This window comes from Mastigoproctus giganteus, chromosome 2, assembly GCF_048544385.1.
Source record: "Mastigoproctus giganteus isolate SK-2022 chromosome 2, ASM4854438v1, whole genome shotgun sequence".
In the NCBI taxonomy this organism is placed as follows: domain Eukaryota; kingdom Metazoa; phylum Arthropoda; class Arachnida; order Uropygi; family Thelyphonidae; genus Mastigoproctus; species Mastigoproctus giganteus.
The window spans coordinates 94460861-94472994 of record NC_143576.1 but is presented as its reverse complement, the minus strand read 5'-3'; the positions used below and the strand labels follow the sequence as shown (position 1 = coordinate 94472994).

Here is a 12134-nt window from a genome sequence, read left to right as displayed (position 1 = left end):
GTCAGGAAATGGAATCTGAACACACCACACCACACTCCTGCTAGATAGAGAAGTACAGTGGTTGTCACGTGGTAAAGTGTTAATATGCCTTTTTGAACTTAAGGAGGAGGTATAGACATTTTTAACAGTTGAGGGGCATGAGTATGTAGAGTTATTTGCAGATGATGAATGGATGACTAAGTTGCATATCTTTCCGATATTTTCATTCACTTGAATGAGCTGAGCTGAAAAATGCAAGGGAAGAATGAAAATCTTTTTACAAGTATGGATAAGATTCAAGGCTTTCAGAATAAGCCGGATTTGTGGATACAGTGCATCACATTGCAAATGGGTTGTTTGAGATGTTCTCAACTTTATGTCCACTTGCAGCTGGTAATAAAGTGGTGCTGGACTTCATTAAAGAACATTCAGAAAACTTGTAGCAGAAGTTGAAGCATTATTTTGGAGAGAGCTTTGAAGATTTTGACTGGATTCCTGATCCATTTGTTGCGGATGCAAAATCATCTTCCGATGAATGTACAAGAGGAACTGACAGATCTGAAGCCGGACGAACATTGCGATTAAAACATCATGAAGTGCAGTTGGACCCGTTTTGGTTGTCAATAAGGAAAGAATACTTGGCTAGCTCCGAGATGGCAATTAATGTGTTATTACCATTTTCGACTACATATTTGTATGAACTGGGCTTTTTGACCTTGACTGAAATTAAAACATCAAAGAGGGAGAGACTTAGATCCATTGATGAAGAAATGAGGCTTGCATTGTCAACGATTCCTCCATGCATTAGCCATCTGTGTTCAGCAAAGTAGGCACAAGTATCACATTAAAGGTAAATAAATAAATAAATCTTTATTTGTCCTACCATACTAAAGTGTTACATTGGTGAGTGACAAATTCCCTTCATAGCGGTACAGTAAATTCCAGGGGATTTACATATAATACAATATAAACAAATAGATAATATAGATTGATTAAATTTACATTGTATTTCTGTCTAAAGTCCTGACAGTTAGAGTGCAAGTTGCTCAGTATGACAACAACTATAGACAACTGAAAACACTATGTGTAGTTATCTGTTTTAATACTAATAGAATTTTTTTTTTTTTTTTTGGCTGTGATTTAGGGTTGATAAGATGTTATCAACCTATTGAACTTATCAGCCAATTTCTGTTGGATTGTTGGAACAATAATAATTGATTCTATCGTGACTTGTAGCATATTTATATTAACATTGCTGTAAACTATGCTTTTTGGGGGATTAGCATTTTGATATGCCATGTTGTGTCATGGATAACTTAAGGTGTGCAGCGAAGAGAAAAAGTTTGCAGAGCACTGATCTAGACTGTCAAGCCTATGAAGTCTGCCCATCTTCACAAACTTTATGGGGAACCTTGCATTATTCCTCTTGGAATAATGTTAGTCAAGACAATTATAAAGTGCCATGTCTGTGTAAGCCAGTGATAAAAATCTCATGGAGGATATTTTGATAAAAAATCAGTATAGTTGTTAATATTAATCATATCAATGCATTTTTTGCTATAAATATTTGAATGCTATATATTAAACCTTACATTGTCATAGCTAATTTCAAAAAAAAAAAAAAAAAAAAAAAAACTGTTGTCATACACTGATTCCAAACTTTAGGGTGTGTGTGTCAACTTTTTTTTTTTTATGTAAATTTAGTTATTTAAAAAATGAAAATGATTAATTAATGATTTATTAAAATAAAAAAAAGAAAGATTTGCGATATTAATTATAGTATGTTTATAATACAGGTTAAGAAAATGGTTGAACATGTGATTGTTGTGATATAAGAGAAATTAATCCAACATGGGGGGGGGGGTGTATTTCTGATTGCCGTTATTTCTTACGGGACCAAACCGATCTGTTTAATGATTCTATTTTCAAGAATGTTTTTTTTTTGTTAAGGGATGGCTTATGTTAAATGAAACTGAAAACAAAGCCATCTGCACAGAGGACAATATTTATAAACAGTACAGAAGATAATAAATTTGATCTTCTCCCCCTCTTTTATTTGAAAGCAATTTAATTATGCATAGATGGCTATTATTTGCAGATAACATGAAAATTAATTTATATATGTAAGGGGGCTCCTCCGTAGCCAGGTGGGAAGGAGCAGCAGTGCGTAGCACACGCTTCTTGATTAGACCGGGGTTCAAGCCTGTCACCACCAAATACGGAAAGGTCAGGGAATGACCACCGCATATTCCCGGAGCAATATGGCCTTAGTTGCTAATGCTCCTAAAAACCAAATAACAACAATATATGTAAGTAGTGTGCATATGTTTTGCAGATATCCTGGAGGCATAGTATGGTATGCCTTGAAGCACAACACATGGAAGACATGTGCAACATACCTTTGATGCTTTCCTTCTGGTCATTAGTATCAGTCATATGGTGTAAGGAAGCTCTAGGCTTTCGCTGCATTAATGATAGATAAATAATAAAATAAAATAAAAAAAATAATGATAAACAAAAAACAAAAACTACCTATGATTCCCTCCTCACATAAGTCTGCCCAGCTGACCTTTGGATTTTCCTAAACTATCAGTCTCAACCACCCATGGATGTAACTTATTCCAGTAATTAATAATTCACTGGCTAAAAGAAACTTCCTACAATCCAGTCTAAATCTCTTCCCCAATAATTTGAATTTATGGCCCCCTAGTTCTTTTATTTTACTTTTACCTCCCAGAGTCTTAAACTAGGCACCTCAATGAAATCTCCTCTGAAGTGTCTAGTTTCCAAACTCCGTAGTCCACATATTTGAAGTCTTTCCTCATATGGATGCCATTTGCCAATCTCACCAGGTATGTTGCCCATCTTTGGACCCTTTAAGAAGCAAATTCTTTTTTTAGGTATAGTCTCTCTGCTTGAATACAGTACCCCCAAGTGTGGTCTTACAACTGTTTTATATACTGGGACCTCCCTATCTTTACAAGCAAATGCACGATAACTCATCGATAGGACACTGTGTGCCTTCCTCGCTATTTGTTTACACTGCTTGAAGAACTTTGTGGCCAACCATATCATAACTCCCATCTATTGTTGTGGATAAATTTAAGGAAGTTTTGAATAAATTTAAGGAAGGGGATGAAACAAAGTATTGGAGTGGAAGGATGGGTGACGTAGGATTTTTTTTTTTTTTTTTTTTTTTTTGGCTGATGTATTAGCTGGCTTTCTTGCATCATTTGCCACCACTAATACTAACTCCCAATTCCCTTTCTTTTACTGTTTTAAATGAACTATGCATGAGAGAGAATACTGCTTTGATAAACCTTTACTTGCAAAATCTCCATAATCGGGGGTCATAAGTTTAACTAGAACTAGAAAAGCATGCTTTAAGGCATGGAGTGTAAAGTAGGCAAGCATTTACAAAATTACAGGAAATTATGTGGGCTCAAAGCAACTGTTTTGCCTTCTGAGTGGTGTGTAGTGAAATTGCGTCCTGCATAAAAACAGTGTGACTAAACATTCTCTTTCAAATGGCAAGGGTGAAATGGTGTCAGAGAAGATATTAGTACTAGATATAGCTTTATCGGTCCATAAGCTATTCCAAGACCATAACTCACCCACTTCCATCCTAGTGAGAAATTGTAGAGCAAAGTTAGTGCATTAGAAATTGTGTGGAGTTAACTGGGTCAGCACATAGATCTTGTTAAGGACACCATTGCAGCAAGGATCAAAACACTTTTCAGACTGTTGGCCACGGAATATCTAATTGTTGTGACAGTACTCCAGAACTAGAAAAGCATGTGTTTTCTGCGACAGCAACAGTGATTTAAAGCTATGAACAAAGCATGTGTTTTTAAGAATTTTAATTTCACCGTTTAAACTTAAGAGGAAAGGGGTTCCTTTTAAGTTTAAATGGTGGTGCGCTCAACGTACAGCCAAGACATTACTGTTGTTTTCTTTAAAAGAGCTTTACCATGAAGCATAAACTTTCATTTGCAATACTATATTAGTACTAGATATAGCTTTATCGGTCCATAAACTATTCCAAGACCATAACTCATCCACTTCCATCCTAGTGAGAAATTGTAGAGCAAAGTTAGTGCATTAGAAATTGTGTGGAGTTTGGCACTAATGATATTAAGAATAGGAGACCGGCGGAATTACTTAACAAGTACAGGTCACTGTTGAAAAAAAGCCGTGATTTAGGGTTGAATTTGAAAGTGTCTGCAATTCTGCCCAGACACGATAGGAGGGAGTATATGATGAGAGCCCTGTCGATCAATTCGGCCCTGGAAGGATTGTGCAAGGCTCAAGGGGTTAAAATTTTTTTCAGCGTGGTCTGTACTTGTTAACAGGAGAGACTGCTTCTACAGGGATGGGATACACTTAAATAGAAAGGGTGCAAGAATGTTTGCTGATGCTATCGAGGCAGTGTTAGGTGGGTCGGAAAACTGCTAGATTGGGGGGATATAAGGACTAATAGATTAACAGTAGCCACTGGCAGAGGTGAAAGTCATTCTTGCACTGCTTCTATTGAAATGAGCCGCAGCCTGGAAAATAAGATGCAGGATATTTCAGAGACTGCTGGGAATCATTGGGGTACAAATAAACAGGGTAGCTAAGAAAAAGAACAGGTGCATGTATACTTGCGTATACACCAATGCTAGGAGTTTAGTAAATAAATTTGATGAATTTGAGGTATTGCTCAAAACATCAAAGGCAGATATTGTTGGGATTTCAGAGACGTGGTGTCACACAGATATAAGGAATGCAGAACTGGAATTTGGGGAGTACAATGTCTACAGAAAGGATAGACAGGATAGGAAGGGAGGAGGGGTTATGCTATTAGTTAAGAAATACATAAAATCCAAGGAAGTGAAGCCATTCGACATTGCTGGACAGTGCAGTGTCGAGTCAGTTTGGTGTGACATAAGCATTGGGAGATCAAAATTGAGAGTAGGAGTGTGCTATAGGCCTAATGACTCTGATGAGTATAATAAGAAACTGTACGGGGAAATAGAGTGGGCCAGTAAATCAGAGAGTCTTATAATGGGGGATTTTAATTTCCCAGATATTGACTGGAATTTGGGGGCTGGTCACTCACACACTAACAAGGCTTTTGCGGATTTATTGGATGATTGTTTTCTACATCAGCATATTCGGGAGGCAACTAGAGGGAGTAATACTCTTGATTTGATTATCAGTAGTGATTCTTCATGCATTAAGAATCTGCAGGTAAATGAACCACTAGGTGGCAGTGATCACAGTGTGCTGAAGTGGGATTTACTCAAAGAGGTAACTACCAATAGGGGTAAAGGGAAAGGTTATTGCTTTCATAAAGGTGACTACAATGGACTGAGACAGTATTTAAATTCTATACAGTGGGACCAACTGATGATGTTACCAACAGCAAATTCAAAATGGGAAACATTCAAAGAACTTATCTTGGAAGCTACTAGGCTTTACATACCAACTAAGAAATATTGTTCAAGGTCTACGTGTATGTCAGATGAACTAATGAGACATATGTCAGAGAAGAAAAATGCATGGGATACATACAAATTAACACGTGACACAGAAGCCTATGATAGATACAAGTTGATCTGTAACCAAGTTACAAAGGAGGTTAGGCAGACGAAGGCAGATTACGAGAAATCTTTGGCAAGGGATGCAAAGAAAATCAGCAAAGAGTTCTTTACTTATGTAAACTCTAGAAGGAAGGGGATGAATCAGATTGGTCCACTTGATATCGATGGGTTAACTGTTGATGATCCTCTGCTCAGGTAGCTAACAAACTGAATGAATATTCAGTTTGTTAGCTACCTGATTCACACATGAGGAGTTATTCAGCGAGGGGAATGCCAGAGGTGTATTCAACTGTGGCAGTAAGCTAGAGAATCTTGTAATAACTGAGAGTAAAGTGGAGGAGAAATTGTTGAAGATAAATACAAGAAAGGCACCTGGGGTGGATGGGATCTATCCAGTTATATTAAAGGAGCCAGCAGAGGAATTAAGCAAACCCTTAGCCATAATTATGAGAGCTTCCTTGGACTCAGGGGAAGTACCCATGGACTGGAGACGTGCAAATGTGACCCCAATTCACAAAGGAGGATCAAAGGGCGACACAAGTAATTATAGACCTGTTAGTTTAACTTCTGTTCCTGGAAAATTAATGGAGGCACTGGTTAAAGAAGCACTACAGGATCATCTAGACAAGACTTCAGTTATAGCTCAGACACAGCATGGTTTTGTTAAGGGCAAGGCAAGTCTTGCCTGACCAATTTGATTGGATACTATGATGCAGTCACAAAAGAACTGGATGCAGGGAATAACTTTGATATTATATACTTGGATCTTAGAAAGGCTTTTGATACTGTTGCACATGGAAGACTGCTGCACAAATTGGAGCAGTGTGGCATTGGAGGCAAATTGCTGCTATGGATAAAGGGGTGGTTGAGGGGGAGAAGACAGAGAGTGGTAATCAATGGACACTGCTCATCGTGGACTAATATTATTAGTGGAGTCCCTCAGGGTTCAGTATTGGGTCCATTATTGTTTTCTGTATTTATAAATGATATTGATGATGGTATATCAAGCTTAATGTCCAAGTTTGCAGATGATACGAAGGTTGGCAGGGTTGTCAAGGACACTACTGACACTATGCTACTGCAACAGGATCTGGAAAGGTTGAGCAGATGGGCTGAGAGGTGGCAAATGGAGTTTAACATTGACAAATGTAAAGTACTACATATGGGAAACAGCAACCCCAGAGCAACGTATCAACTCTGTGGTACTACACTGACAGTGGTAGAGAATGAAAGGGACCTGGGGGTGGTTGTGCAGGCAGATATGAAGTTTTCTGAGCAGTGCAGACGGGCTGCAAGAGTAGCTCCTGGTATATTGTCGATGATATATAGGAATTTTTCTAGCAGGGATAAGGAGGTGATTATTCCCTTGTATAAGGCAATGGTCAGACCGCACCTAGAGTACTGTATACAGGTCTGGAGGCCTCATTTCAAGAAGGATGTAGAGATGCTGGAACGAGTACAGAGAAGGGCAACAAGATTAGTGAATGGAACAAAGGGGTACTCTTACGAAGAAAGGCTTAAGTTTTGCAAATTACAGTGTCTGGAGACTAGGCACCGGCGAGGTGATCTGATAGAGGTGTATAAAGCCTTGAATGGTTTGAGCATGCTCAGTGCTGTTGGGATTCTTCCTTTTGCTCACAATGATCACCTGAGAGGGCATAAATTCAAATTGAGGAAAGACAGATGTAGGATAGACGTGAGGAAATTTGCCTTTAGCCAGCGGGTGGTTGGTTGGTGGAATAGACTTCCATCCCTTGTCGTGGAAGTTGATAGCCTAAATAAGTTTAAGGCTCAGCTGGACAGGTATTTCGAACGAACAGAGGGGTGAAGTGGAAGTGGTTATTTTTTATTTATTTATTTATTTATTTATTATTATTATTATTATTATTTTTTTTTTTTTTTTTTGGCTGATGCTGCATAAGCTTGCTTTCTTGCATCAAATGCCTCTACTAATGCTAATGCTAAATATTGACTTTTGCTTTCCACTGTGGTTTCTTTTGCTGTTATCACATCTGTGATGTATGTCACTCATCATTTCATGAAATTTATTTTGCATACTGACAGCATGCAGGGCTAAGTGTGCATCCGTATCACTTCTTGGAACAGCATTAATTTTTTTCCCTTTTTTTTTGTACCTTTCATTTCCATCTAGTATAGATACTGTCTGTTCTAAATTTCATCTTTGGGTGATATACAGTTTTTCCACTTAGCTCGCCAAAGTAATGCTCTTTAATTACAATCAACCTCTGTATATTTAGGTATGTTTCTTTTCAAATAAGTATTTGGCATTAATATTAAATGAAGGCAGACATATTTTAGATGTATATTTATGTAAATTAAGAATGCTTGTTAAGAACTTTAAATGAACTGAAATTCAGCTTGCTGTTAGTTCAGCAGAGACACAAAGTTTATAAATTAAAAATGTGGTTTTCATTGAAAGTTAATGTTGTTTTAAGAAAGTTAATTTTAAATTTGTTTAGCGAAAAGCAGCCGATGTTCGAGCAAAACGTAGTGATCTAAAGAAAATAGAAGATTTAGGAGCACTTTTGGAAGAACATCTTATCTTAGACAATCGTTATACTGAACATAGCACGGTAGGTTTAGCTCAGCAGTGGGATCAGCTTGATCAACTTGGTATGCGTATGCAACATAATTTAGAACAACAAATACAAGCAAGGTAATATTCTAATTACTAGGGGTAGATACATTTATAATATTTTCTTTGAGAGTAGAATTTTCTGTTTACTTTGATATTTTAAGGTAATGTCTAATTTAAGCACATTGCTGAATTTTATTTTGAGAAAAATTTGTTCTTTAGTAGGGACTTAAACTTGCTGCTCATTGTTTATTTTTTAATGGAAATTGACGAGTATTTGCCATAGTTTTGAGATATACTCCATAAGTACTCACTACACTGGTGTCCAAAAGTTAAATTATAACCATAAAATCTAAGCCATCAAGAAAAAATACTTGATGGAATTATATGCAATCTGTTTTGGAGGAGTGCAATCATTTTATAGGTCACATGGCACTTTTATGGTCTAACATTTTATAATATATAATATCATTGTATAGCATCTGTGTGTATATATATATATATATATATAAAAGCCCATTCCAAAGATCAAGAAACCCAAATCTCCTAAAGACCTGCGACCAATATCCATCAGTTGTTCTTTACTCAAAATTTTTGAAAAAGTAATTCAGCCAACAATTGCCCAGCATTGCTTTGCACACAGGCCCGAGTACCTGCATACCGTTCTACAAAGGAGATCGACAACTACCAATCTTCTTGATACCCTCTTCAGAATTCAGCGCACCCTTAACAACAAATCACAGATTGATATCATATTCCTCGACATAAAATTGGCTTATGACAGAATACACCTCCCAGCTCTTTTTACCATTCTGAAACACTACTTCAGCCTGGCAGATACCTTACTTCAAATTTTGAAGTCTATTTTACTTCCTAGACATCTGTCTGTGACCCACAATGACTTTCAAGTAACTATTGACGTCTCAAGAGGCATTCCACAAGGAAGTGTACTGTCAGCTATCCTGTTTGCAGCAGTTTTGGAGCTTTTCCTTGCTCAGAATCCGAACTTTGTCTCTTATGCCGACGATCTGAAGTTCTACGTGAGCTCAGATCATAGTCATCAGATTCAACATATCAACGAACAAGCTTCTAGGCAGATATTAAGCTTGGAAAGTTATCTTGCCACAATTGGGCTGCATCTGAGCCCTTCCAAATCATCGCAACTGACGATAACCAAGAAGAAAGTCAAAAATGATATCCAAATCTTTGTTAGTGGGGAACTGGTGCAAAAGGTGACCTCTCATACTGATCTTGGCCTCACCTGGGATGTTGGACTCACTTTTCAGCCTCACTTTGCCAGGATGAGGCAGAAGACGTACGCTGCTCTTTGGGCAGTGCGTCAAGAACTCGTTGGTGTGCATCAGCCAGCGCTGCTTGTTCGGCACATCCTGAGGTGTATTTCGCCGATTCCTCTCTATGCTTCAGAAATTTGGTCATCTGCCCCTGCCTCATACCTTCAGAAGTATCTCAGTTTAGAGTACTGGTTGCTTAGATGGATGAACAGGGTGGTAGCCCCCCCCCCCCCCAACTATCTCCAGATCTATCCTACAAGCAAATCTGGGCACCACTCCCTGGAGACATATCATCACGACAAAAAATGTCTTCATGCTCGTACGGCTTCTAATGAGGCGAATTGATGCTCCATCGGTATCCACATTAATCTCTGGCCCGAGGAGGGCAAGGGGGGAGCACCCCGACTCCTGTCTCCCTCTACGTCTTATGCTGTCAAACATTGATTCCCTGAGGAACATGTTTCCAGCCAATTGTCTTCGGATCTTCAATAAATTTAGGATCCACCCTAATAGGTTCTGTGAAGACAAGCCCTACAGGAAGGAAATCCTGAAGAACTGCTACCAGATTATGAAATTATAATACTCACCTGCTCCTGGATATGACAGACTGTTGGTTTTTTTTTTTTCTTTTGTATATTACTGTATATCTTGTATATTATTGTATATTTAATCCTGTAAATGTCTCGGGTCAAGCATGCATGTACTCTTGTTTATTGTGCATATGTTCCTCGCACCTTAGTCTGTAAATATTCACACCCTTCTGGCACAAAGCCGTCCCAGGGTGACCCAAGGTTTCTTGGGAAATAAACTGATTTAATAATAATAATAATATATATATGAAAGTACTCACAGAACTTAACCAATTTATTTAATAATTATTCTGTTATTTAATAATTATCTGTAACAAATTTATCAGGATAATAATATTTTGCCTTCCATGTTATGTCTTTTATATCATAAAATCCCAAAACATGCAATTTTAGGAATTGGAGTTTGCTGGTTTTAGAAATGTTTCTAGTTTCCAAATGTTACATAATATCACAAAGTGATGTTTATTTCTCATGCATTTGGTCTGGTAGAACATTTGTTCTGAATTGTATGGCCACTTTATTAATGTTGAGCTAATAGCATATTGGTTTGCCATTTGGCCTGAATTACTGCTCTGATAGAATATGACATGGAAACAGCAAGCTGTTAAAAGTAGCACAAGGTATATGGACCACTTGTGTAGCAAAACATTTTTTTCTTGCTTCCTGGAAATGATGTGGGCAGAGAATTGTGCTGATGAACACACATTTTCATTTCATCCCATAGATGTTCATTGGGATTGAGATCTGGATATTCAGCTGCCCAATTCAGAGTAAATGTTGATGCCTTCATTACATTCCTCAGAACCACCCTTTCACCCATTTGGCAAGGTGGATTGTTATACTGTTATTTTGAGATAACCCCTGCCCATGTATTTAGCAATATTGCATGCTAAACATGCATCAGGGATATCAGGGATATGGTTGGTTGGTTGGTTGGTGTCGTGTCCATTTGAAGTCAAATTGAACCATGCGCTGATATCACTGCTTTAGCTAAGTCCACGATCTTTTCGTTATAAAGTTCTCCCTGAAAAGGGGATTCGTCCATGCTTTGCAAAGTCGCCTGAATTGCAGGACAGCTGAAGATGTGTTCCGGAGTAAGCTGTTCTTTCGGACAGTTTCTGCAAAGTTTATAAGTTCTGGTACCATCCGCACTAATTTTCATACCTGCCATGTGTCGAGTTCTCAGTCTGGCAATGGTCTTAGTGATGTTCCTATTTGCATTAATCTCGCAGATTTGGTGATCAGTTTCTATATGTTTCTGTCTGAGTCTGTGTCTGGCGATGGCGTTAGCATCATCTAGAGTTATGGTTTTTGAGGTGTTGTGATTTAAGTTTCTTGCCTCTTTTGCCAGTTTATCGGCCGCCTCATTTCCTTCTATACCCACATGCGCAGGCATCCACTGTAGTGTGCAGCTCTTTCCCAATTGATGAACTGTCTCCAAATGTCGGTGAATGTCCTGTGCGTCCATGTTTTATTGCCAGCAGGGCCGCTCTTGAGTCGCAGAAGATTACAAGCCCTCTGGCTCTGTCTATGTCTCTTAGTGAAATATAACTATTTAGGGCCTCAAGGATTGCCCTTAGCTCACATGTAAAGTTAGAGGCGATGCTGCCTGCACCTATGCTTTGTTGCATTTTTGTAGGCAGCATCGTCTTGAGGATCGTCTCGTCAGAGGATCCATCGGTATACATCTGTACTAAGTCACGCCTCGAATAAGTCTCAATTGTTTTGATTCCTATAGCTTTGACAATGGTCTCGATTTCTTTTTTTGTGCAGTGTTCCACAAGATCCAAGTTTATTGTGGTATTTTGGGGTATGCAAGATGGTAAGGTAGGCTCTTGAAGTATGTCATATTTTGTGAGTTCAAGATCAAGACTTTCTCTGATTTCCTTATCGTATTTCATGGTAGATGACCTTTTGAGTCTTGACCTGCAGTTCCAATTTATAAAGGTCCTACGGGAGATATGATCAATGTCTCTGCTGTTAGCATTATTAGTGAATTTAATTGTGTGATATCTTCTTCTTTGATTGAGTGTCTGAAGGCCGCATTCCCGCTCTGCTTTGGTGTTGTTTGTAGACGAAACAGCCCCGATGA

General features: G+C 38.3%; 1 protein-coding gene across 1 annotated transcript in view; it reads left to right on the top strand.

The window, feature by feature from the left end:
• Positions 1-12134, top strand: part of LOC150089433 (spectrin alpha chain-like) — a 579218-nt gene that overhangs the window by 534714 nt on the left and 32370 nt on the right. The window contains 1 exon segment of the mRNA XM_090389473.1: positions 8045-8241. Coding sequence (XP_090245599.1) covers positions 8045-8241 — 197 coding nt within the window.